The 24,324-nt window shown below is 57.3% G+C and overlaps 9 protein-coding genes across 9 annotated transcripts; 4 read left to right on the forward strand and 5 right to left on the reverse strand.

The window, feature by feature from the left end:
- Positions 1-123: 123 nt before the first annotated feature.
- On the reverse strand, positions 124-2,397 carry IWZ02DRAFT_375127 (uncharacterized protein; the record flags this gene model as incomplete). The annotated part of the gene is made up of 4 exons (XM_066764802.1): positions 124-186; positions 258-532; positions 598-2,180; positions 2,306-2,397. The coding sequence occupies 4 exons, from the start codon at positions 2,395-2,397 to the stop codon at positions 124-126; spliced, it is 2,013 nt and encodes a 670-aa protein (XP_066623503.1).
- Positions 2,398-3,036: 639 nt separating this feature from the next.
- IWZ02DRAFT_447765 (uncharacterized protein) lies at positions 3,037-4,344 on the forward strand. Its single transcript, XM_066767303.1, has 2 exons — positions 3,037-3,629; positions 3,679-4,344. Exons 1-2 carry the CDS (start codon positions 3,494-3,496, stop codon positions 4,002-4,004), a joined length of 462 nt encoding a protein of 153 aa, XP_066623504.1. The 5' UTR covers positions 3,037-3,493; the 3' UTR covers positions 4,005-4,344.
- Positions 4,345-5,432: 1,088 nt separating this feature from the next.
- Positions 5,433-8,662, reverse strand: IWZ02DRAFT_417264 (HbrB-like-domain-containing protein; the record flags this gene model as incomplete). The annotated part of the gene is made up of 2 exons (XM_066765796.1): positions 5,433-6,274; positions 6,359-8,662. 2 exons carry the CDS (start codon positions 8,660-8,662, stop codon positions 5,921-5,923), a joined length of 2,658 nt encoding a protein of 885 aa, XP_066623505.1. The 3' UTR covers positions 5,433-5,920.
- Positions 8,663-8,776: 114 nt separating this feature from the next.
- On the forward strand, positions 8,777-9,365 carry IWZ02DRAFT_219958 (uncharacterized protein). Its single transcript, XM_066762800.1, has one exon. The coding sequence runs from the start codon at positions 8,891-8,893 to the stop codon at positions 9,197-9,199; it is 309 nt and encodes a 102-aa protein (XP_066623506.1). The 5' UTR covers positions 8,777-8,890; the 3' UTR covers positions 9,200-9,365.
- Positions 9,366-10,062: 697 nt separating this feature from the next.
- IWZ02DRAFT_447774 (heme peroxidase) lies at positions 10,063-14,473 on the reverse strand. Its single transcript, XM_066767304.1, has 3 exons — positions 11,486-14,473; positions 10,841-11,424; positions 10,063-10,750 (listed from the first exon to the last, which is right to left on the reverse strand). The coding sequence occupies exons 1-3, from the start codon at positions 14,194-14,196 to the stop codon at positions 10,542-10,544; spliced, it is 3,504 nt and encodes a 1,167-aa protein (XP_066623507.1). The 5' UTR covers positions 14,197-14,473; the 3' UTR covers positions 10,063-10,541.
- Positions 14,474-15,080: 607 nt separating this feature from the next.
- Positions 15,081-16,549, forward strand: IWZ02DRAFT_219964 (3-oxo-5-alpha-steroid 4-dehydrogenase-domain-containing protein). The gene is made up of 3 exons (XM_066762801.1): positions 15,081-15,307; positions 15,366-15,581; positions 15,642-16,549. The coding sequence occupies exons 1-3, from the start codon at positions 15,265-15,267 to the stop codon at positions 16,334-16,336; spliced, it is 954 nt and encodes a 317-aa protein (XP_066623508.1). The 5' UTR covers positions 15,081-15,264; the 3' UTR covers positions 16,337-16,549.
- Positions 16,550-17,114: 565 nt separating this feature from the next.
- Positions 17,115-17,681, reverse strand: IWZ02DRAFT_489353 (uncharacterized protein; the record flags this gene model as incomplete). The annotated part of the gene is made up of 3 exons (XM_066769563.1): positions 17,115-17,219; positions 17,269-17,363; positions 17,414-17,681. 3 exons carry the CDS (start codon positions 17,679-17,681, stop codon positions 17,115-17,117), a joined length of 468 nt encoding a protein of 155 aa, XP_066623509.1.
- A 124-nt stretch (positions 17,682-17,805) lies between these two features.
- Positions 17,806-21,648, forward strand: IWZ02DRAFT_220143 (uncharacterized protein). The gene is made up of 3 exons (XM_066762802.1): positions 17,806-17,985; positions 18,053-20,613; positions 20,667-21,648. The coding sequence occupies exons 1-3, from the start codon at positions 17,911-17,913 to the stop codon at positions 21,478-21,480; spliced, it is 3,450 nt and encodes a 1,149-aa protein (XP_066623510.1). The 5' UTR covers positions 17,806-17,910; the 3' UTR covers positions 21,481-21,648.
- Positions 21,649-22,217: 569 nt separating this feature from the next.
- Positions 22,218-24,011, reverse strand: IWZ02DRAFT_489355 (P-loop containing nucleoside triphosphate hydrolase protein; the record flags this gene model as incomplete). The annotated part of the gene is made up of 5 exons (XM_066769564.1): positions 22,218-22,801; positions 22,856-23,447; positions 23,498-23,715; positions 23,768-23,852; positions 23,910-24,011. 5 exons carry the CDS (start codon positions 24,009-24,011, stop codon positions 22,218-22,220), a joined length of 1,581 nt encoding a protein of 526 aa, XP_066623511.1.
- Between the last annotated feature and the right edge of the window lie 313 nt (positions 24,012-24,324).

A 24,324-nucleotide genomic window follows, 5' to 3' on the forward strand; every position in this document is an offset into this window, starting at 1 on the left:
ATTATTCCCCCGTCTCCCGTCCAACCAGACACTAACCACTCACTCTCACTGTACATCCTATCCACATATTCCCTTCCATCAGATCGATCCCGGGTATCTCTCCACACTTCCATCTGTGCTTGCTTACTTCTTCCTGCTCGCGTGCACCGTCTCGATTATCTTATCCACAACGCTTGGATCCGACAACTGCCAAGCATCGTCGTCAGCTTCTTCCGTTTTGACTCGGCCATAGGAGGCTGATTAATGCCATCACTCACCGTCGACGTATCGCCAAGCTGATCCTCCTCCCCGGCCAAGATCTTGCGCAAGATTCGCCTCATGATCTTGCCAGACCGCGTCTTGGGCAGGTCAGACACTACAAACACCGCCTTGGGCGCCGCAAAGGGCCCAATGGACTTTCGGACCTGCAGAATCAAATCCTTCCTGGTCTGCTCCGTCACCTCGTTGCCGCTCTTGAGCGACACAAACGCGTTGACGGCCTGCCCTGTCAGCTCGTCGTTGATGCCCACGACCGCCGCCTCCGCGACAATGGCTGTGCAACAAAGTCAGCTCGGTGTAACCCCCCTCCCCGAAAACGGATAAGCTTGTAAAACATACGGTGCTCAATCAACGCTGCCTCAATCTCTGCCGTCGACAGCCGGTGTCCCGACACATTGACGACGTCATCGACACGACCCCGAATCCAGTAGTATCCCTCGTGGTCACGGCCGGCTCCGTCGCCCGTAAAGTAGTAGCCCTTGTAGACGTTGAGATATGTCTCCATGTAGCGCTTGTGCGCCCCCCACACGGTGCGCGCCATGCTGGGCCACGCCTGCTTGAACGCCAGCACGCCCTCGACGTCGTTGCCGTAAATCTCCTCGCCCGACACGGGGTCGATGATGGCCGGCTCAATGCCAAAGAATGGGAGCGATGCGCTTCCAGGCTTGGTGGGCGTCACGCCGCCAAGGGGAGTAATGACGTGGGAGCCAGTCTCCGTCTGCCAATAAGTGTCGACAATGTGCGCCTCTTCCTTGCCAACGATTTCAAAATACCACTTCCACACCTCGGCCGCAATCGGCTCGCCCACGGAGCCAAGCACGCGCAGGTGCTTCATCTGGTGCTTCACGTGGTGGTCTCCGGCGCGCTTGAGCAACCGCAGCGCCGTCGGGGCAACGTAGAATTGCGTCACGGCATGCTTCTCAACAACGTCCCAGTAACGCGAGAAGTCGGGGTAGGCCGGGGTACCCTCAAAGACGACCGTCGCAACACCAAGCAGCAGCGGCGCGTACACGACGTACGTGTGTCCGGTGATCCAACCAACGTCACCACCGCAGAAAAATCTGTCGCTGTCGTGAATGTCAAACACATACTTGCCCGTGGCCGCCGCGCCCAGCAGGTAACCACCCGTCGTGTGCATGACGCCCTTGGGCTTGCCCGTCGAGCCCGAGGTGTAGAGCAGGAACAGGGGGTCCTCGGAGCTCATGGACTCGGGCGCAATGTAGGCCGGGTATTTTTCAACCTCGTCATGCCACCAGTAGTCGCGGCCGGGCGTCCACGGCACGTCGGAGCCGGTGCGCTTGTAGACCAGGCAGTGCGAGACGTTGGGGCACTGCTTGAGGGCCTCGTCGACAATCTTCTTGGTGCCAATGACCTTGCCGCCGCGCTTGCCCTCGTCGGTGGTGATGATGACCTTTGAGTTTGCGTCGACGATGCGATCCCGCAGCGAGTCGGACGAGAAGCCGGCGAAAATGACCGAGTGGACGGCGCCGATGCGCGAGCAGGCGAGGAAAGATATGACGGCCTCGGGAATCATGGGCAGGTACAGGGCCACTGTGTCGCCCTTTCGCACGCCCATGGACTTGAGGACGTAGGCCAGCTTGCTGACCTCGCGCAGCAGCTCGCCGTAGGTGATGGTGCGGCCCTCATTGTACTCGTCGGCCTCGTAGATGATGGCGGGCTTGTCCGGGTTCTTGATGGCGTGGCGGTCGACGCAGTTGAACGAGGCGTTGAGGCGGCCCTCGAGGAACCAGGCATTGTCGCCGTGCTCGAGGCTGCCCGAGTGGACCGTCTGGAAATCGCGCTCCCAGGTGAGCAGCTCGCGGGCTAGCCGGCCCCAAAACTGGTTGGGCTGCTCAATCGACTCCTTGTACAGCTGCTTGTAGTGGTCGAGGCCGTCGAGATGGGGCTTGCTCGGGTGCTTCCTGTCGTGGGCCGTCAGCCTCGTGGTTAAGGTTGGCGGTGCCGGCGACTTGGGCCAGGGCACATCAGGGCGCGCGGCGCTTGTGACGCCATGGCAAAGCTTGAAAATTGAAGTAGCAACACTCACGCGAAAAGCGCCTGGGGTACGTGGAAGGTGTCGACGGCGTGGGCTTCGGCGACGACGGGGCCGGTCGGAGGCTTTACGTTTCCGTCGGACATGGCAGCAGCTGTGGAGATCGGGGAGGAGGAGGACGCGGAGGAGGAGGAGGAGGAGGAGGAGGAGAGGTGAGAGACGGGCGGAAGGTTGGTTAAAGGACGGGAGGGATGGTGGTCGGACGGATATATAGGTACAGGTCGCGCCGAGAGGTGGAGTAGGGCACAGGAGGAGAAAGATTGGATGGCCGTTGTTCGGATGGACGTCAGAGGTGGGTGAGATTCGAGTTGCGGCGCAGAGAGTATTTATATTGGACGATGGAGTGATGGTTTCAATTCACAGCAGAAGAGCCAAGTTCGGGTAAGGCCATGGCTATGAGGAAATGGACGAATTGGTTCATGGCAAAGTCAGCCTCAGATGCGGGGGAAGACGCCGCAGCTGGTGCCATTGGAGAACATGGAGCCATGGATGAAGGGAGTTGAAGGCTCCCTTCCGCCGACGCCTGGGCAGGCCTGACGCAGGCTCGATGCTTCAATTCCTGGTGTCCGAATGGGACCTAGGTATGTAGGTAGCAGCTCCCGTCACCCACGTAGGGCGCGCCGCTTTCGCTCTCGGTGGTGGGGCCTGCGTGCAGTAGCGATTGTCGACCCACACGGGCCCGGCTTAGCTAGATATTCGCCCATGGCCCAGTGGCTGCATTCATTCATACATACATACATACATACATACATACATACATACATACATTCATACAGTGTCATCACTTGAGTCCAGTCGCTCTCGGCCGCGAGCTTTGTCCGACGACGACACGGTCTGAAGACTGTTGTTCATTCTGTATTGTTTGTTCCAGCACTTGTTGGCGACAGCACGAGCAGAGACTGTTGGGAATCGTCATGCCATCAGTCCCCCCCGTCCAGTAACCGATCGTCATCATCATCATCATCATCATCATCACGCCCTCCAGTCGCTTGCCTCGGGCCTCTTTCCCTCCAGCTGCTTGCCCTGGTTCCTCACAACCACCACAACCACCACCACCACCACCGCGACTCGCGACATCTTCTCCCTCGAGTCAACACGCCCAGTCCAGACCCGGTAGTGCCGTCCCGAGTCCAGTGCTGCGGCCCATCCCGACTCCCAAAACCACCAATTACATTCGTTGCGATGCTCACCGCGTGTGCGCGCTTTTGCCTGGCAAATTCCGCATGCTTGTGGTCCGCGACATCATGTCGCAATGCAAATCCATCTCTGGCCAATTTAGGGTCCGTCCCTGCCTGTCTGCCGCATGTCAATCAACTAGATAAGTCTTCAAATCGACTGCTGACCGAATAACTGCTGATTGAAAGCAAGTGGTGGCAATCACAACGCCATCCTAGGTGGAAATTCTCCGAAGCCATGGATGGTGAAACGCAACACCATGCCACAAGCAACCCTCTTTCCTAACATTTCACCTCACAATCTTCACTGCTGCTCCACCCACCTACCATCCCTACTACTCATGATACGACCACGCCCATCCAAAAAAGGTAGGTATATTCACCGTGCCGCAGAACCCGTAGACACAAGTGGAGCAGACGACGCCCAAAAACTGTGGAGATGCACTGACTACTGTGCACCCACGAATCCTTTTTTCCATATGTATTGCGGCGTGGGGGTGGAGACGGGAAGCAGATAGACGAATGACGATTGACAATTTTTTTTTTTTTTTTGATCAATTTGCCGGCATTACTGCTACCCTGGGCTGGGCTGCTGCTGTGGCTCCTTCAGGGATAACAAGGTAAATGAATGATGGCGCGACGGCGCTGGTGGTGCATGGCAAATGGTCCTGTCGGGGAATTTTTTCATCTTCCTCGTGGGCAGTACTACTAGTAAGCCGTCAATGTGATACCTAGGTATGTAGGCGTGTGGGTATCTCTGGCACTGTTGCACTGTTGTACGCTCGCTCCCTCTTATGGCTGCCACGCCACGTTCCTTGCGCGCGGCGCTCGTGGGCAGGCAGGCAGGCAGGCAGGCAGGTAGCTTGTGCATCTATACGTCCATACATCAATCCATGATATCATCCACTCCCTGACCTACTTGCATGCATGCATGCATGCATCCCAACTAATTACACACATACATATACACCACCACTCTCCACTCACTGCACCTACCTACCTACCCAGCTACCTACCTAGCTGAGGTACTCAACCACACACGCATGCTTCCAACCCAACCCAACCCAACCCAACCCAACCCAAACCCATACCAACCATCCCTCCCAGCACTCAACTCGCCAAACATACGCTCGCTCGCTCGCTCGCTCATATCTCGGACATCTGCCACCACAACCACACAAACTTTCCCCAACCAACCAACCAACCTTCCTCACTCCCGTCCCTCCCGATCCCGTCCATCCCTCCGCATCATCATCATCATCATCCCTCCCTCCCTCCCTCCTTCTGTCGTCACACCACTCATATCCCTACACACGCATCGTGCATGGATGGTACCCAAACTCAGTGCGTAGACGCACCTCGGTCCTCGCTCCCTCTTCCGCCCGCAGCCAATCACAGCAGCGGGTTCTTCACATGTACACCCATTCATTGGTCACCGTACCCGCCGGACGGACGGAGCGAGAAGCGTGCGGGCAGCGGGCAGCGGGCAGCGGGCAGCGGGAACCGACGGGGAAGGCGGAAGGCGGAAGGCGGGAGAGATGGATGGATGGGCGTTTGAGTCAGTTGGATTTTATTTTATTTTATTTTCATTTTTTTTTTTTTTTGGGGGGGGGGGGGGGGGCGGGGCGAGTCAGTTGGTCGGTTGGTTCGACCGGCGAGTACATGCGCGTGTGTGTTGTATGTGGGAGAGTGGAGAAAAGGAAGGGAGGATGAGATGGCTATGGAAGATGAGCCGGAAGGAATGTATGGGGTTATAAAAGGAAGAGGAAGAGGAGGCCAGCTTCTGCGCCGCCGTTGGGTTGACTAGTTGGTTCGTTGGTTTCAAACAACTCGACGATGAAGAAGTGCTTGCTTGTATGTGCCTGGTATGTACCTATATAGGTATATATGTGCCTTTCTTCTCTACCATCTCAGTCCATCACATCCAGCACCCACCCACCCACCTCAACCACACCAAACAGTCCAGAGGGAAACCATCCCCCTTCATCTGATCCAGAAAAGACCAATCACACCCAACGCAGAGACCCCCCAACCCCCAACTCTCGCCGTCAAGAGAAACGCAAGAAAAAAAAACAAAAAAAAAACCGACGGCCGTGGAAAGCGTGATGTGACGACAGCAACGAAACAAAAGCAAATCGAAAAAACGGCTGGCTGCCTGGCTCCTTCCTGAACTAGTATCCTATCCTTTTTGTATTCCACACGCACCCACCTCTCTTGTAAATGCGAAAAGCGAAAGAGAGGGAAAACGCAAACAAACGGAAAAAAAAAAAAAAAAAAAGACAAAAAATGTCCCCGCTGCCAGTTTGAAAAGAAACCACGCCTGGCGACAAAAGAAATAGGGGTATCTCAACTCGTCTCATTCCATCCCATCCAATCCACCCTCCCCTCCTCTTCCTCTTCCTCTTCCCGCGCCCCCCAAAGCCTCCATCAACATCTACATGCCCTCCCCAACCCTAACCCCGGGCGGCGGCCCACCCACACCCAACGCGCCCAACCCCACGCCCACGGTGCCCTTGCGGCCCACGAACCCGCGCCGGTTGCGGCCCGTGCGCCCGCGGCCGAACCAGTTGTATTTGAGCTCGGCCGCCAGCCGCTCCATGAGCGCCTGCGCCTCGTCGCCGCTGCGGATGCTGATGAGGATGCTGACGCACTGCAGCATGCGCGCCACCGTCTCCATCACCTTGGCCGTGTCCACGCGCGGCTGCGGCCGCGGCAGACCCGTGGCTTGTTGGGACGTCGACGCTGTTGCCGGTGTGGCGGCGCGCGGCTGTTGTTGTTGTAGCTGCTGCTGCTGGAGGAAGCTGGCGTAGCTGCTGCCGCCGCCGTAGTGGCTGGGCGTGTACGTGTTCTGCGGGTTGGACCGGGCGCGCACGTGGCCGTGGTGGTGCACCGTCGACGGCAGACTGTGAAAGGAGCCGGCCGACGTGTTGGACGTGGCGCGCGAGCGCGAGTTGGAGCTAAACGTCTGCGAGTAGGACGACGAGGTCGATTCGAGAATGTTGGACGCCGAGTTGTGGCTGTGCGACGACGAGTTGGGCCAGCCGCTGTCCCCGAGCGACGTCGAGGTGCCCGGCCGTGGAGGAGCGGACGAGGCGTGCGAGAAGGATGGCGCGTCGGACGATGTTTGCGAGTCGGACAGACCGACGTTGATGTTCTCGAGAGACAAACGTGAAAATATGGCCATGAGAGCATCGTTTCGGGGAAGAATGACCGTGTCGCGAAAAGCAAGGAGCGTCAATCGGCGGACATCAAGCTCCTCGCCCATTGTCGGGATTGACTTGCATCTAGAAAGTCCCTCATCCGAGTCGGCACGACTCCTGTTTGGCAAAGTTGCGCCCCAGAAACCGGCGGCTTCTTTGGGATTCATGATGCCTCTGCCCTTGAACTCCATGTCCAGCGGAAGAAACACGGCCTGCATAAAGGGCAAGATGGTGCACAGCACCACGGTCCACATGTCAACTAGACGCGGGACCAGGCGGTCGTCAGGCACATGTCGCAGAGTCTGATCGAGCGACCCAAAGCCAGTCTGCAACAGTTCCGCCAGGTCTTCAATGATGATGATGGGAGCCTGGCGCTGGATGCAGCGCCTCAGGTGTATCGACACCAACGCGTTGAAGTCTTCAACCGGAGGCCGAGGATCCTCGCCCTCAAATATGAGCAACACGCGCGCCTTGATCAGCGGCCACGCGTCGTCGGGAGTCATTCCTGGAAGACCAAAAATGGAGCCCAGGTTGGCCACCGAGGTCAAGGGAGTATCCAGAGCAAGACTTGCAGACAAGAGCCCCTGAGTCGGCGCAGACGTGCTCAACGCCGTCGCGCTCGGCCAGTCTGTGCGGTCAATCTCAATCGAAGCATCTCCTCTCCGGTAAGTCGGTTCCATGGTCTCGGTTGAAGTAGCATGCGATTTGGCCTCCTTTTCCTCCTTCTTCTTCTGGCGCAGCCCTCTGCCTCCATGTCGAAGGTCCAGCCCTGTCATGGACTGGGCAAAAGAGGTCGAGTGGCCCGGAGAGTTGGGGGCGGCAAAGTTGTACAGCGGCTGCGGAGCATTTGGGTCCGTTGGTTTAGAATTGCTGCTGGCAGAAGACAGCGGTAGGTGGTGATGGTCATCCTTGAGCTTGTGCTTCTGCCGCGACAGGAAGTGATGGCGGTGCTTTTCCTTTTCCTTTTCCACCGAAGTGGTCGCCTTGTCCGCGGGAACCAGCGTAGACGTGGACGCATTCGCAGTCGAGTAGAGCGAGGCAGCAGAGTGATTTGGGTCCACGAGGCTAGTCGTGGACTGATTCACCAGCTTGCTCAACGACGGAGAGCTGTACATGCCCGGCCGATTCGGAGAAGGCAAGGATGGCGCCCTTTTGTCCTTGTCTTCCTTTTCCTTGTCCTTGGAGATGCCGATGCTCTTGGGCTTGGAGAAGAGCTTCATTTTGGACTTTTCCTTGACGGGCTTGACGTCACCAGTGACGGCCGGGGACATGGGACGCGAGCTGGCAAACTGGCCCACGGCAGGCGAGGCCAGCGGGCTCTTTGGGAATACCATGCTCGCGGCAGCCGTGGCAGCGCCTTGTTGTGAGCCAGGCAGGCCATTTTGATACTGCTGGACAGAACCCACGCCGAGACTCAACAGCGGGACCGTGGGCCCGGGCGACGAGGGCTTTCGCCTGGCCGGAGGGGCATTTGCGGGAGAAGCGGACTCGGGGACGGTGGTGGAGCGCTTGCGGTGGTGTTGGGTGTCGTGGGATTGGGCGTGCATGGCAGCCTGCGCGGCGATTTGCGAGGCGGTGAGGTTGGACATGTTGGAGACATTGGACGACGAGGCCGTGGGCAGAGAGGGTTCAAAGAAGCCCTGCGAGTGCTGGCGGGGTCGGTGACCCAAGTGCGAAGGCGGCCTGTCGCGGGCGGCAGGATTGGGATGGTCGCTTAGCTTGGACACATTGCTCGCGGCGGCGTGCGAGAGGGAGGGAGAGACGGTGATGGCCGAGTGGTAGTGGTGCAGAGGAGGGGGTTGCTGGAGGTGATTGCGGACGACGGAGACGGTCCTGCGTGAGGCATCCGAATCGGAAGAGTCGCCGTCGTAGGCTGGTGCGTATGCGTGACTAGCGGTAGCCACAGGGCCGTGGGGGCGGGACGATGGCGATGGCGGTGATGACGCCAGCTGCGAGCGGGGCGAAGAGGTGGTCATCGTATTAGTCCATGGCGGGTTGGGTGTAAGGTAGTGAGGGTGAAGGCAAGGTGAAGACGAGGCGAGGTTTGATGTGCTGGTTGCTTGTCTGGCTGGCTGGCAGGCTGTCCACCGTACGCGTCGTAGGGCTGACCTGGTAGTAGATCCCCGCCCTCCCGTCCACGCCAGGGACTTCCCGTACGTCAACACTCAAAACTCGTCCATTCCCTCGTTTCCCCACGATCCACCATGGCCGCCAACTCAACCCACGCCCTGACGGCGACCTACACCTCGCCCAACGACGCCGCCCCCAAGACCTTTGCGCGCGGCTTGCCCTCCATCTCGTCCGACCCGTCGACCGACGAAAAGACGGCCTACCTGGCTGCCCTCCGCAAAAATGTGTCCGAGCTTCAGAGCGACGTCAATGCCTACGTGACGCAGAAGATGGAAGAGGACAAAAAGAGCTCAGGCGCCGACGATGCCAATGACGCTGCTCTCGAGGCAAATTACGGCGAGGAGAATGTCGACGACGACGACGACGACGACGACGACGACTGAGGATTCGACGAATTGCAGAAGTCCACGGCGTCGCAATGCCGCCGCGGCAAGAGGAGGCTGGGAAAAGGATTACGAGGACATCAGCCTTGCTGCACCAGGCGCACAAACGGATGGACACGAAGCTGGACCAATCCAGAGCCCAAGGACGAGCAAAGCAAACCAAAGCCGTCGTACCTAGGAGACGAAAAATATCACCATATGCCCACCACCTTTCATCCCTCTTGCCCTGCTCTCATCCGGCATCCATCAACCAATTTCCATTGTCAATTCAATGCCTTCCCACTGGATTCCCTCAACCACGCCACTGCTAGGTACATAGGTAGCTAGTGGCATGCGCACCGAGCCGCCAGCCGCCGCCGCGCTGCCGTGCGCCAAATCCTGCGTTCCGCTCTTCTCCAACCAACCCGACCAACCAGTCAGCCAGGCGCCATATACCTACATCACCTTTGCCACGCACCCCGCGATGCATGTCACAGTCGTGGTGGCGCTCACACACAACACAACACAACACAGCTTTGGGGTCCCGGCGGACGGACGGACTTGGAGGTTGGATGCTTCTTGATGCTACTGTCTGTCTCTTTTGTGTATATGGATGGATGCTTACATACTGTTGCTGCTGCTGCTGCTGCTGCTGCTGCTGCTGCTGGGTGCGCGAGAACAATTTTAAAGTAGTTCGAGTTTGACTGTTGTTTATTCGTTGTGAGGTCGTGTCTCGCTTTTTGTCGTTGTTAATGGTGTCATGGCTTGCTTTAGGTCACTAGGCGATACCTACATGCAGCCTTTCTTGTACATACATGTAGTACACTACCAAGTGGCAACGACACAGCCATGCCATGCCTTACACACACGGTCGTTACAGAAGAAGGATGAGAAGGGACACTCATCATTGTTTTCATGACTGACTGACTGATTAACTGACTGACTCTCCCTCCTTGCCCGTCTGCTAGCTAGCCAACCGGCCTGCCAACCAGTCTATCTACCTCCCTTTCCTACAGCCCCAAAGAAGTGCCCAGTGCCCAATGTCCACATAACCACACAATCCCACCCTACAATTCCAAAATCCGAAGACAAACGAGCGCCAGGAGTAATTGAATGAATGAGACACAATGACGACGACAACGATGCCCGAAAAAAGAGACGCCCGAACGCTGCAAGGATGTTACTGCTACCCTTGACTTAATCCACCTGTGGCTGACTTCCATTGGCCAGAAGAGCGGCGACTTTGTGAGTGCGTACATGAATGTTCCTACTGCCACTCCACTCACGTTTCAAATCCAAGCATTTTCGTTTCTTTCCTTTTTTTCGTTTTCATTTGTCTGACCTCGACACCCCCGTTCAGCCATTAGCCGTTCAGGGGGTCCCGTTCAGCAATCGGGTGAGAAGAGTCGGACGACGACGCTTGGTGCCGATTCGCATCGTCATGGGTCGTCGTTGTTGTTGTTGTCGTCGAGCCGGAGGAGCCGTTGGCATGCGTGACGCCATTGCCACTGCCATTACCATTGAGAGACGTCGATGGCGATTGGTCCACGCCGTCCCAGTTGATCTTCATGGCTGCAGCAGAATCAAAACAAATTAGCCCACCATTTGCAACGCTGAAAAGAAAGAGAGAGAGAGAGAGAGAGAGAAACATCAAAAACATACCCGTCGGAAACGGAAAAAACGAATCGTTCATCTCCGTCAAGTACTTGTGATACCGGACCTCGGGTCTCTCCAGCGTGCCCGACGGATCGAGCACGGTTTCGACCTTGCGCACGACGCCCTGCAAGCCGGCCGCCGGCCGCAGTCCCGCGCCGCACTCGCGCAGCACGGTCTTCAGCAGCGCCGTCAGCGCCACGCGCGTCATGGGGAGGCCGAGGCAGCGGTGCGGGCCGGCGCCGAGGTGGATGTAGGCGTCGAGCGGCCGGTCGACGCGCACCGTGTCCGGGTCCGGGAAGACGGTTGGATCGCGCGACACGGCGCGCAGGTGCACCATGATTTTGTCGCCGGGGCGGAGGGAGAGCTTGCGATCGCCGTCGAGCAGCTCGATGGCGCGCGTCGCGTAGCGGAAGACGCCCGTTTCGCCGCCGAGGCGCGAGCCTTCGAGGAAGTAGTGCATCAGCGTGTTGAAGGCGTCGTCGTCGTCGTCGGGGGCGTTGGCTAGCGTGCGCATGTAGGGCAGGTGCTTTTGGCCCTCGGCCGTGTGAAGGAAGAATTCGAGCGTTTGCGCGAAGAGTTGGCCTTGGTTTCTAATGATTGATTATCAGTGATGATGAACAGCCGGGCATTATGTGGACGGGGAACACTCACGGTGCCATGCCTCCAACGGTTCCCATGATGTGTGCGTTTACCAGCTCGGGGACGCTCAGGTCTGGGTTGGCAGCCAGCAGCCGCTTGATCATGTGTACGCCGAACGACGAGAGCGGGTTGGTCTCGGTCGGAGGGAACAGCTTCGCCATGGCAGACGACAGGATGCCGCCGCCGGCCTTGATCTCTTGTACCTTGAGCTGCACCAGCTGGCTGAGCTTTTGCGTTGCGTCGTGCGCCTTTTCGCGCAGGGGGAACGACGAGCCCGGGTCAAGGTCGAAGAAGACGACGATAAAGACGCCCGCGAGGATGAGGTACAGCTCGTGCTCGGTGAAGACGCCGTACGGGTGCTCCTTGGTCTTCAGCGGCAAGGAAAAGAGGTCGGCGGCAAAGTGGACGTGGACCATGTTGCCCACGTCGCGGATGATGTCGACCTGGTTCAGCGAGTCGCCCAGCTTGTACGACTTTTCCTTGAGAAGCTCCCTGCTCTTTTGCAGGTAGTAGGCCTTGACCTCCTTCACCCAGTCGCTGACGTAGAGCGCCTTGGACATCATCTTGCGTGACTCGAGGTTCTCGTACCCGTCGCCGGCAAGCATAAAGTTCTTGGCCGGCTTGCCCATGAGGAACTCCATGGCCGGGCCCCAGGTGACGTGGAATGCTTCCTTGTCGCTGAGGACTTGCTCGGCAGTCTTGTAGGTGAAGACGAGATTGGGCATGCCGATGCGTTCGGGCCTCTGGAAGCTGTACTTGTGTGCCGTGCCGAGATCCTTCAGGCACCTCTCCATTTCCGAGGGTACGGTCATGGGGTAATGGGCGTAGACAGAGTTGGGTTCAAAGTGGTTCGGGAACGCACGGAGGAAGAGCTTGAACATGACTGCTCCGTGGTCGATCGCCTTGTCAGAGTCAACCAGAGCGTAACCCCAGTTGGTGAGCTGCTTGGGGTGGTAGTCGGTGGTGTAGAAGCGATCGCCGCGAACCAGGGCCACGGCGTCCGAGAGCACAGCACGGGACACGGTGTATGATGGTGTCAGACCAGCGCCAGGCACCATGGGCAACTTTGCCTCTTCGACCACGAGACCGGGGTACATTTCAACGTAGTCTGGATGGTCGTAGAGACGGCGAAGTTGATCTGCCACGTGGGGATTCGAGTTGATGTCCTCAAAGGTGCGGTGGGGCGTCAGATTGAAGTACTTTCTCAACTCATTCAGCGTCGCAACATTCCATGCTCGAGCTTGCTGGATACCAAGGACCTCAATTGCACGCATGACGGCCGGCACACGCTGGGCGCCAAACGAGTTGGCACAGTCCTCAATGCTTTCAGTCATGATCTTGACGAGCTCATCGTCGTCCAGGGTGCCGTCATCTTTGCGCGTCAGGTTGTGAAACTTGCGCTTCAGGGGATCCTCGGGCGTCAATTTCTCCAGCTTGCTAAGCCTCTGGAGGAATTCGTGCATGCCGGCCTTTTTGGGGTCAAGGTCGGGAAACAGCTCCTTCCACAAGTCCTCGGTCCACTTCTCGTCGCGGTCAGAAATGGCCGAGTGCCAGCGGTACACCAGGTTGAATTCGGCAGAGACTTGGTTACCCGTGGCCGTCTCGACGCCCTTGATGTCCATGCGAGGGTTCAGCGCCCAGCTGGAATCAGTCTTTTGGAGGTTCAGAATGGTGCGAACATAGTCGAGCAAGACAATGTTGATGTACAGGCCGCAGGTGATGAGTCGTCCCGTTTGGAAGAGGTCGTCGTCGTACTTTTCCCAGGTCTGGGCATGGGGTCCCGTCCTTCCCTCGACGGGCTTGTTGAACCTACCGCCCTCATTGATCAATGCCAGCTGCTCTACAACGTAATTGTGAAAGCGGTTGAACATGATGAGTAGCACGCCAACGCCGGGGGGAAATGTCAAAAGACGCTTCTCGGCAAAGCAGTCGGGCTTGAGCTTGCCATCCCTAAAAGTTCTCATCCCCTTTTGCTCGTCCCAGTTGCTTCCATACAGGGGCGACAGGTCGAGGTATGAGGATGTGTTTGACTTGCTAAAGTCTTGGTGGTCGGTACGGAACAGGTCGTGAATGATGATGGAGGCCAAGTAGAAGAGAACGCTGCTAATCTTGTTGGGGTGCTCTTCACTGACTTTACGTGACAAAACGCTGTCGAATACAACTCCAGGGTCGGGAAGAGCAACTGGCTGCGCCGTCTTGGGCGGGACAGTTCGCGCGTACGGCATGCCAGCAGCACCCAGCTTGGGATGCTTTAGGCTGTTGTATGAGCCATCAGGCTGGCGGTATTTGAAGTCCTGACTCAGGTAGGATTGTGGAGGATGCTCAAGGTCGTTCCAAAGCTGGGTGAGAAAGCCTTCGGTAAGCTTGGTGCCCAATTGCGACGAATCTGGCAATTTGGCAGCAGTTCGGATGAGACTCTCCATGAAATAACTCTTGTCATTGACCAATTCTCCGGAGATCTGGTCCTTGAGAACGGCAAAGAGGGTTTCGTAATCCGTGATGCCCATGTGACTGAAATCAGAGAGGACGCCGGCTGCAGCCTCGGCAGGGTCCGTATGGTAGTCGTTTGAGTCGAGGTCTGTGCCATCTCCCGTGCCGGTGGGCAACGGCTTGACAGCGTGACTGATGAGGTCTCTCAATTGTGACACGGCCTTTGCAACCTCTCTGGTAGTTTTGTCAAGCTGGGAGAGCTCCTGGGGCTCGGAAGAGAATTGAGGAGCCATGACGGACAATTGTGCTGAGGCCAAGTTAGAGAAGCGGCCGAGAGATGAGATGATATAGTGGTGAGAGCGGGGCGTGTGCTGTCCACGAAGATGACATGCAGACAAGCCAATGGGTTGCGAAGCTATAGCAGGGCTATAGGCGTGTGGTTGGCTCGAGGCAGGTAGCAAAGCAGATGAAACACGGTTTAAGTTTAGTCGGAGCACCCGGCGCGGCCCAGCTGCGGAGGGGCACGACAGGGTCGAGGATGGGCACAAAAAAAAAAAAAAAAAAAAAAAAAAAAAAGGACAAAATAGACTGACTGACCTGTATTCAGTGGTAGAAGAGGCGACGCGTGAGGGTTTAAAGAAAAGCAGGACAAAGGGTAGCTAGCAGGTGGGCAGAAGAGGAAATCGAGCCCGGGTATCTCAAACAGGAAGAGGACAAAGGCGCCTAGAGCATTTCTCGTATCGTATGTTGGGGCGTGTGGATTTTTTAAAGAGGACTCGTAGATGCGAGAGAGGCCTCTTGGGGCTGAAGGTCAGCATGGTGATGGCATCCATGGCAGCAAGGGGCCACAACCAATTGCAGCGTGCCGCATTACGGTCAGGTCAGGCTGAGAGACGTTGGCCGATTAACCGCGTGGCTTGGCCAGCAGTGGGAGTGGGCGCCGGGGGGGGGGAGGGGCTTGGGTGTTCGGTGAGCACAGGGCTGACTGACTGACTGACAGACAGACTGACTGACTGACTGAAGGCATCCAAAGCTGCCTGGTGTCGTTTTAACGGAGACGAGGCTGAGATCGATGCCGTTTGCCGACTCGCGTCCACTCCAGGTCGAGTCACCTTCCAATTGGGTTCTTCAGGCAGCATCCACTACTTCTCCGTCATTATTGATTTTTGACAATTCGACATTGTACCATGAGGTTGAAATGATGCGCTTCGTGTCGACGCGAGCTTGGACGTTGACGATCGGCGTCTGGCGTCGCTCTCGCCGACGGAGCTTCCCTTGAGCCTCACCAAATTCCGTTGAGCTTCCATCCTCCACCATCAACGCCACCATCACCACCACCCCGACTCCCCATCTTCCGCAAAATGGCGCCCGCAGAAGCCATTTCCCTTGTCGTGCAGCCTCGAGGTACAGCTACCCGCCCCCACTCTATTTCCGGCCCTCACATTGACCACTTGGCCCCCAGGCAAGCCCGTCAAGAAGCTCCCAGCCGATACCACGGTTGCGCTGACAGACTCGACTGCCGAGCTGTATAAGCGTCTTGCGGCCGCCACCGGCCTCTCCGTCCATCGCCTGCGCCTCGCCAAGGGCTCTGACGGATCTGTCATCCCAAACTCGCCCAAAATCACAATTTCAGAAACCGGCCTCCGCCAAAGGAGCAACATCACCGTCAAGGACCTTGGTACCAAGCTCCCTCAGCCGCATTCTTGACCTTGGTGAGCTGACAGGTACATTACCCCAGGTCCCCAGATAGCTTGGCGCACCGTTTTCCTTGTCGAGTATGCAGGCCCTCTGCTCATTCACCCGCTGGTCTACTACCTGCGCGACTACATCTACCCCACGCCCTCGCTGGCCCCCTCCACTCTGCCAGAGCCCACGGCTCTGCAAAAACTGTCCCTGATCCTCGTCGTGCTTCACTTTGCCAAGCGCGAGTTCGAGACCATCTTCGTCCATCGCTTCTCTAGCGCCACCATGCCCGCCTTCAACATTTTCAAAAACTCTACCCACTACTGGCTCCTGTCCGGCCTCAACCTGGCATACTTTGCCTATGGACCTTCCAAGTCTGAAGCTGCTCCATGGTTTACCTACCTGGCCCTGGCACTCTATGCTGTTGGCGAGCTTGGAAACTTCAATGCTCATCTCGTCCTCAAGGGTCTGCGGCCCGCGCACGACCCCACGGCGCGTGGCATTCCCAAAGGATTGGGCTTTGGTTGGGTCACTTGCCCCAACTACCTCTTCGAGGTCATTTCGTGGGTTGCAATCTGGCTCGTGAACGCCGCCATTAGCAAGACGTCAGCCATTTCGACCGCCGTCTTCGTCATTGTTGCAGCTGCCCAAATGGGCGCGTGGGCCGCCAAGAAGGAGCGCAGATACCGCAAGGAGTTTGGCGCCGAGTACAGGCGCAAGAAGTTTGTGATGCTTCCGGGCATCTTCTAGACACGATCCAGACAAGCTTCGGCTGTGGCGTGCTTGAAGGTGTGGCTGAACTGCCAAACGCAAGGGATGTTGCGCTGGCGGCTGATGGCCAGGTATCACATGAGGCTACGAAGGGATGACTACGGAGCATTGATATCCGTCCACACTGATTGACAGCGACGTGGACATTCTGAGTCAATGTCTGCGGTTGATTATGCGCCGACGGCAGATCGCAATGCGATGCGAAAAACGACATGCGCCGTGTGCTACAGTGTTGTCGAGATGGGAAACCAATGGCTCGAAGTCGTGTAAAATGACATCATTAACTCGTTTGTCTCAGGTGACGACGCAAAACACCATGAGGGTGACATTGACGACAATGGGGTTGTATCGAAGAGAAGAGAGGCCTTTCATTTGACCGATGCTATGCATGCGTGAGCTTGCAGATGTTTGAGGCGAGCTGTATTCCTCTCATTCCAGGCCACTCCAGGCCAGGATTTCCAACTTCCAGTGCTCTCAAAACGCTTAATGGAAACAGGACAGCTGGTCGTACTGCACAGTCCCCTACCTTTGGCAAGGCCTCTCACACCCAAATCTCTGGTGTTCGACGTAGTCCTCCTGATCAGGAGACTTGTCGACCATCATGGCCACCCACTTTGTATTTCACTCCAAGAGTTACGTCCAGTTTGGACCCTCCATCATTTTGTGACCATAGGCTAGTCAATTTTATCAACATGTCCCTTCACTTCAACTTGTATAGCGTCACGCATTGCAAAGGTCTTGGTGTCGTATCCGCGTCTCATGCCGCCGGCTGGCTCTCGTCGGGCTTCTCGGGCGTCGATGCATTCGAAGTCTTCTTACCGCCAAAGACCTTGCGCCAATTGTCCCAGAAGAAGTCGTGGGGCTGTAACGCATTTAGCCATTGCCCTCAGCCATTGAAAAGCCAGACTTACAACTTGGAAAGGAGACCAGCCAGAGACTGGACCGCCTGCCTTGATCTCGATTTCCGTCTTCCAATCAACAATGCACACCATGTAGAAACCGACAGCTGTCCAACATCAATACAATCTCCCTTTTAGCCACTCGTGAGATTCTTACTCCCTAGAATGATCCATTGCGCCAGTTTGACGCGCTTGTTCCACAACGGCCAGGTCGACCTCATCTTGAGTCGCCGTCGGTACTTGCGGTCGAAGCGCACTTGGTCCCTCCACGAGAGCTTGGACAGGTCCGGCGGCCATGACCGCTTGGCCCGGTACGGGTTCTTGTAGATGTTGTAGGGAATTCGCTCGGGCTCAGGCTTGCGCAGGAACTGAGGCAGCCATCGTGAGGTCCGCCACGAGCTGGTTTTGACGGCGCGCGAGGCCATTATTTTGTGGGATTGTCGACTGACGTCTGGGGTGACGGGGAGCTCGGTTGGGGAGTTGGGACGACGAATGGGTGGCTCGCTTGCCTCACCGCCCGAGGAGGGTCCAAAACAGCCCACCAAAAAGGTGCCCGCACGGTATGTACCCATGTAGTGACTCAACTCCGGCCCTCACGTCCGCATCGGCCCTTGGTTTGCAGTCTGCGCCTCGAGTCCGACCAAACCCGCAATCATGTCGGCCGCACAAGCAACCATCGCGGCGCTGGACCCTAGCAACAGCTCCAAAAACACGCTCAAGATTGAAAATGTGCGCTCATTTGCCCCGCTCGCGCCTCGCCGCTGCAAGCATTTCCCTCTGACCAGCCATTGCGCAGACCGAGAAGCGCGACACCCTCATCGCCGCCGAGAAGAAGTACCAGAAGATATGGCAGGACACCAAAGTCTTCCAGCAAGACGCCCCCTCGACCACCGAGGTGCCCTATGGCTCCATCTCCGCCGCCGACCTGCGCGCCCAGCAGCCCAAGTTCTTTGGAACCATGGCCTACCCTTACATGAACGGTGTGCTCCACGCCGGCCACAGCTTCACCGCCAGCAAGATTGAGTTTGCAACGGGCTTTGCTCGCATGCAGGGCAAGCGGGCGCTGTTCCCGCAGGGCTACCACTGCACCGGCATGCCCATCAAGGCGTGCGCGGACAAGCTGGTGCGCGAGATTGAAATGTTTGGCAAGAACTTTGAGGGCTGCAAGGAGCACGATATTGCGGACGCGGGCAAGCCCGAGGAGGTGCCCGCGCCGCAGGAGGAGACGACCAAGGCCGACGTGACCAAGTTCAAGGCGACCAAGGGCAAGGCGGCTGCAAAGAGCGTCAAGACAAAGTACCAGTTCCAAATCATGCTGGCTCTGGGTATCCCGCTTGAGGAGATTCACCAGTTTGCCGACCCGCTGCATTGGCTGCAGTATTTCCCGCCCAAGTGTCAGGAGGACTTGACGTCGTTTGGTGCTCGTGTCGATTGGCGGAGATCCATGGTCACGACCGACGCCAACCCCTACTACGACGCCTTTGTCCGCTGGCAAATGAACCGCCTCAAGGGCCTGGGCAAGATCAAGTTTGGCAAGCGTTACACCGTCTACTCGCCCAAGGATGGCCAGGCATGTCTCGACCACGACCGGAGCTCCGGCGAGGGCGTCACTGTCCAGGAATACACTGCCCTGAAGATGAAGGTCCTCGAGTGGCCCGAAAAGGCCAGGGAGCTCATTGGCGACAAGGTCCCCGCCGGCGCCAACGTCTACTTTGTCCCTGCTACCCTTCGTCCCGAGACCATGTACGGTCAGACCTGCTGCTTTGTTGGCCCCAAGGTTCAGTATGGAATCTTCAAGGCCGGCGAGGACGAGTACTTTTTCGTCTCGGACCGTGCTGCCCGCAACATGGCTTTCCAAAACATTTTTGCCGAGTGGGGCGTTTTCCCCAAGGTTGTCGAGCTCCAGGGCTCCGATGTCGTTGGCACCCGCGTCGACGCGCCGCTGTCGGTGCACAAGGAGGGTGTCAGGATTCTTCCCATGGAGACGGTCAAGCCCACCAAGGGTACTGGTGTCGTCACCTGCGTGCCCTCGGATAGCCCCGACGACTACGCTACGACTCTCGACTTGATCAAGAAGGCCGATTACTACGGCATCAAGAAGGAGTGGGCAGAGCTGGAGATTGTTCCCATCATCAAGACTCCCACCTACGGCAACCTCACCGCCAAGACCCTCGTCGAGAAGCTCAAGATCAACTCTCCCAAGGACGCTAAGCCCCTTGCCGAGGCCAAAGAGTTGGCCTACAAGGAGGGCTTCTACCAGGGCACCATGATAATTGGCGAGCATTCTGGAAAGGCTGTGCAAGAAGCCAAGCCCCTGGTCCGCAAGCAGCTGATTGACGCTGGTCTGGCATTCCCCTACGGCGAGCCTGATGGTCAGGTCGTCTCTCGCTCGGGAGATGAGTGTGTTGCCGCGTACCTCGACCAGTGGTTCTTCAACTACGGCACCACGGAGAATGGCGGCGACGGCGAGTGGTGCGAGACAGTCATGAAGCACCTCGAGAAGGGCATGAACACCTTTTACCCCGAGGCTCAACACGCGTTCAAGATGACTCTTGGCTGGCTGTCGCAGTGGGCTTGCTCGCGTTCCTACGGTCTTGGAACGAAGCTGCCCTGGGACCCGTCGCAGTTGGTCGAGTCGCTCAGTGACTCGACCGTTTACATGAGCTACTACACCATTGCTCACTTCCTGCACGGTGACAGCTTTGGCAAGACCCCTGGTATTTCCAAGAAACCCATTGCCCCCGAGCAAATGACGGACGAGGTCTGGGACTTCCTCTTCTGCCGCACCCAGGAAGTCAAGACGGACATTCTCAAGGAGGATCTCGATGCCATGAAGAGGGAGTTTGAATACTGGTACCCTCTCGATCTGCGTGTCTCGGGCAAGGACTTGATCCAGAACCACTTGACCTTCTGTCTCTACATTCACACTGCTCTGTTCCCGCAAGAGTTCTGGCCTCAAGGCTTCCGTGTCAACGGTCACTTGATGCTGAACGGCGAGAAGATGAGCAAGAGCACGGGCAACTTTTTGACCCTCGGCGAGGCCGTCAAGAAGTTTGGTGCTGACGCGACGCGCGTTGCACTCGCCGACGCCGGTGACGGCATCGAGGACGCCAACTTTGAAGAGACGGTCGCCAACAGCTCCATCTTGAAGCTGTACGAGCTGCGCAAGTGGTGCGAGGAGATGGCCAACGAGGCGACGCTCGTGTCGACCGAGGCCGAGTACAAGGCGGCGCGCGACTCGGGTAAGATCAAGAACAACGACACGATCCAGCGCACGGGCGAGTACCTGCTGTGGGACCGCATGTTTGAGAATGAGCTCAACGGCCTGGTTCTGGAGACGAAGCAGCACTACGAAAAGTGAGTTCATCCCTCCACACGAATTTCAGAACATGTTACTAACTCGAATACAGCACCTTTTACAAGCTGGCCCTCAAGTCGGGCTTCTACGACTTCACGACGGCCCGCGACTTCTACCGCGAAGTGACCAAGGCGTCGGGCATTGGCATGCACAGCGCGCTCATCCGCCGTTTCATCGAGCTGCAAACGCTACTTCTGACGCCTCTGGCGCCGCACTGGGCCGAGCACATATGGCTCGAGGTCTTGCGCCAGCCGTCAACCGTGCAAAACGCCCTCTTCCCAAGCGTGCCCACCCCCGACGCCGCCCTCGCCGCCGCCCGCGACTACGTGCGCACGACGACCAGCAACATCACCTCCGCCGAAGGCCAACAAGTCAAGAAGCTGGCCAAGGGCAAGACAACCGCCTTCGACCCCAAGAACCCCAAGCGTCTCTCCATCTTCGTCGCGGCGGCGTTTCCCGCGTGGCAAGACCGGTACCTCGAGCTCGTCCGCGCGACGTTCGAGAAGCTAGGCCTCGTCGACGTCAAGACGCTCTCCAAGGACATTGCCAAACCCGACATGAAGAAGGCGATGCCGTTCGTGCAGGGCCTCAAGCGCAGGCTCGAAGGCGGCGCCGAGCAGCCGGCCGACGTGTTTGATCGCCGCCTGCCGTTCGACGAGCTGGCGACGCTGGCGGCCATGGTGCCTGCGCTCAAGCAGACAGTGCCGAAGCTCGAGTTTGTCGAGATTGTTGCCGTCAAGGAGGGAGAAAAGGCCGGGAGCGTTGTTGCTGGTGATGGTGAGCAGGGCGCGAACAGGGACGGGCTGCCGCCTGTGGCTGAGGCGGCGGTGCCTGGCGCGCCGACGTTTTATTTCGAGAACATTTGAGGCGTGGGATGGAATGGGGGACGAGTGGAAAAGGAAAGGGAAAGAGGATAGATGCAAGATGCAAGATGCAAGATGACGCATTTGGTTGGATGCGTGTACGAATGAATCACCTATCCAAGAGAAAGAAAAAATTCAAATGAATGAAGCAATGCACGCACGTATGTATGTATGCATGTACGAGTAGAACAGTAGTCGAGGGGTACGTGAAACGGTGAAAGCGAATGAATGAAACGTCAACATGTCCCTCTCCATTGGATGCTGTCATGCCCGTGTACCTATGCTCCATTGCACACGCAGCAGCCTTCGTCCCCTTTTACACCGATCCTCACATCTTACCTACTGTGTATGTAGGTACCATGCACACGCACAACGATTAACATGACATGCGGATGGCTGTGGCATTCCATTCAACCTACGAAACACGACACAAGTACGTAAAACCAAAAAAAAAAAAAAAAAAAAAAAAACAATAGACAGATACAGACAAAGCCGGTCAGTCATCAAGGAGAGAAAGACAGACAGCGTGAATACCTATGTAGAGATATAAGGAGAGAGGGGAAAAAAAAAAAAAGAAAGAAAGAAAGGAGCACACATGATTGTTTACAGATGACCAAGCCAATCCTCACTGCTCCGCCGCATCTCGACTCGCCCAATTGATCATATCAAATTTCATTCATTCCGCCATGCCAATCCCACCTCTCACCCATACACAACTGGCGGCCAAAAACCCCTCACATCTACACATCAACAAGCGTCTCGCCATTCTGTTGCTGCTGTTCGCCGCCCTCCTGTCCATTCTGCGGCTGCGCCTGCTCGCCACCCTCAGCATTATCCCTCGTATCCTTATTCGGCTGCCTCCTCGCGCGCTTCTCCTCAGCGCGGCGCTGATAGTAGACATCGAGCACCTTGGCCGGGATGCGGTTGAGCAAGTCCTTGGGGTAGATGCGGAGCAAGCTCCAGGCGAGGTCTAGGGATTCGAAAATGGTGCGCGCCTCGTACGCGCCCTGGTTGATGAACGTCTTTTCGAACTTGTCGAGGAATTCGAGCGACAGCTTGTCTTCGGATGAGAGCGCTTCCTCGCCGACGACGGCTTTCATGGCTGCTGCGTCGCGGCCGATGGCGTACTTGGCGTACAGTTGGTTCGACACGTCGCCGTGGTCCTTGCGCGTGCGGCCTTCGCCAATGGCGGATTTCATGAGACGCGAGAGCGAGGGCAGCACGTTGATGGGTGGGTACACGCCCTTGTTGTACAGGCCTCGGTCGACGAAGATTTGGCCCTCGGTGATGTAGCCCGTCAGATCGGGGATCGGGTGCGTGATGTCTGAGAGTGGTGTGAGCGTCTGGCACTAGATCTTCTGTCATCAAAAAGGCTTACCGTCGTTAGGCATGGTCAAGATGGGAATCTGCGTAATGGAGCCATTCCTGCCCTCGACACGGCCCGCACGCTCGTAAATGGTCGACAAGTCCGTGTACATGTATCCGGGGTAACCGCGACGACCGGGCACTTCTTCACGCGCGGCCGACACCTCACGAAGAGCGTCACAGTAGGAAGAAAGGTCGGTGAGAATGACCAGCACGTGCTTCTCGAGCTGGTAGGCGTAGTACTCGGCCGTGGTCAGGGCCAGACGGGGCGTGATGATACGCTCAATGGTGGGGTCGTTGGCCAAGTTGAGGAACAGAGTGACGCGTTCCATGCTGCCGTTCTCCTCAAAGTCCTTGGTGAAGAAACGGCTAGTTTCCAAGTTGACACCCATGGCGCCGAACACGATGGAGAAGTTGTCCTCGTGGCCGTCGTGCACGTCCTTTGTCGGCTGACCGACCAAGCTGGCTTGTCTGCAAATCTGGGCGGCGATTTCGTTGTGCGGGAGACCGGCAGCGGAGAAGATGGGAATCTTTTGGCCGCGGGCAATCGAGTTCATTGTGTCAATGGCCGAGATACCAGTCGAAATCATTTCCTCGGGGTACACCTTGGACATGGTCAGCCGTGCTACTCGCTCGTAATCGTTGCCACACCTACTCGAGAGTACGGGTTGATGGGACTGCCGTTGATATCGAGATAGTCCTCCGCAAGCACCTTGGGGCCCTTGTCGATGGCGCGACCGGAACCGTCAAAGATACGACCAAGCATGTCCTCGGACACACCGAGCTTCATGCTGTGGCCCGAGAACTCGACCTTGGTCTTCTTGACGTCGATACCAGAAGTGCCTTCGAAAACCTGTACGACAGCGCGGTTTCCTGCAGATAGCATCAGCAACTACATCTGCCTTGGATGTGTTGGATATCCCACCTCTAGCTTCCAGTACCTGGCCAGACCGCTCAGAGCCGTCGGGCAGCGTCAGAGAGACGATCTCGTTGTAACGGGGGAATTTGACCTGCCGTCGCCGCCTTAGCTTGTGCAGAATCGTTCAAGAGCTCGCTCGCAAACCGACATTGTCCAAGACGACCAATGGACCGTTGACACCGCCGATGGTGTTGTAACGTATCCTAGGCTTGACGGACATCATGCGGGGGTCTATCGCTGCGGGCGCCATGATTGCTAGTCTGACGCTGTCGAGATCGAGGATAGGAGGAGCTGTGGGGTTCAGAGAGAGGTCGCCAGAGATTGCAGCCGGGTGCCTGCGACTGCTGGGTTGGTATCGAGGTGCGGGTGGAGGTCGAGATGCAGCTTGGCAGCTCGACGTTGGAGGTCCGCTGACGGGATGGTACGTGCACGACGGGTTAGGTTGGTCGGCCTGGAATTAATGAAAGCCCCGCGATGCTTAAAGACGTGCAAGGTCAACAGCCATCTTTGCGGCCACCAGCCAGCCAGCAGATCGTTGAGTGTGTTACAGGGACACTTTTGTC

The sequence above is a fragment of the Phyllosticta citriasiana genome (assembly GCF_038021145.1).
Source record: "Phyllosticta citriasiana strain CBS 120426 chromosome Unknown IWZ02scaffold_5, whole genome shotgun sequence".
NCBI lineage: Eukaryota > Fungi > Ascomycota > Dothideomycetes > Botryosphaeriales > Phyllostictaceae > Phyllosticta > Phyllosticta citriasiana.

What these genes read in the sequence shown, in the direction of transcription:
- IWZ02DRAFT_220143 (XM_066762802.1), top strand. Translation starts at nt 17,911, where the DNA reads ATGTCGGCCGCACAAGCAACCATCGCGGCGCTGGACCCTAGCAACAGC. An exon ending in ACACGCTCAAGATTGAAAAT is followed by an intron (nt 17,986 to 18,052) that starts GTGCGCTCATTT and finishes GCCATTGCGCAG; the next exon opens with ACCGAGAAGCGCGACACCCT. An exon ending in ACGAAGCAGCACTACGAAAA is followed by an intron (nt 20,614 to 20,666) that starts GTGAGTTCATCC and finishes ACTCGAATACAG; the next exon opens with CACCTTTTACAAGCTGGCCC.
- IWZ02DRAFT_447774 (XM_066767304.1), bottom strand. Translation starts at nt 14,196, where the DNA reads ATGGCTCCTCAATTCTCTTCCGAGCCCCAGGAGCTCTCCCAGCTTGAC. An exon ending in ACCGTTGGAGGCATGGCACC is followed by an intron (nt 11,425 to 11,485) that starts GTGAGTGTTCCC and finishes ATCAATCATTAG; the next exon opens with AAACCAAGGCCAACTCTTCG. An exon ending in GTTTTTTCCGTTTCCGACGG is followed by an intron (nt 10,751 to 10,840) that starts GTATGTTTTTGA and finishes ATTCTGCTGCAG; the next exon opens with CCATGAAGATCAACTGGGAC.
- IWZ02DRAFT_447765 (XM_066767303.1), top strand. Translation starts at nt 3,494, where the DNA reads ATGCTCACCGCGTGTGCGCGCTTTTGCCTGGCAAATTCCGCATGCTTG. An exon ending in GCCGCATGTCAATCAACTAG is followed by an intron (nt 3,630 to 3,678) that starts ATAAGTCTTCAA and finishes GATTGAAAGCAA; the next exon opens with GTGGTGGCAATCACAACGCC.
- IWZ02DRAFT_219958 (XM_066762800.1), top strand. Translation starts at nt 8,891, where the DNA reads ATGGCCGCCAACTCAACCCACGCCCTGACGGCGACCTACACCTCGCCC.
- IWZ02DRAFT_219964 (XM_066762801.1), top strand. Translation starts at nt 15,265, where the DNA reads ATGGCGCCCGCAGAAGCCATTTCCCTTGTCGTGCAGCCTCGAG. An exon ending in CCTTGTCGTGCAGCCTCGAG is followed by an intron (nt 15,308 to 15,365) that starts GTACAGCTACCC and finishes CTTGGCCCCCAG; the next exon opens with GCAAGCCCGTCAAGAAGCTC. An exon ending in CATCACCGTCAAGGACCTTG is followed by an intron (nt 15,582 to 15,641) that starts GTACCAAGCTCC and finishes ACATTACCCCAG; the next exon opens with GTCCCCAGATAGCTTGGCGC.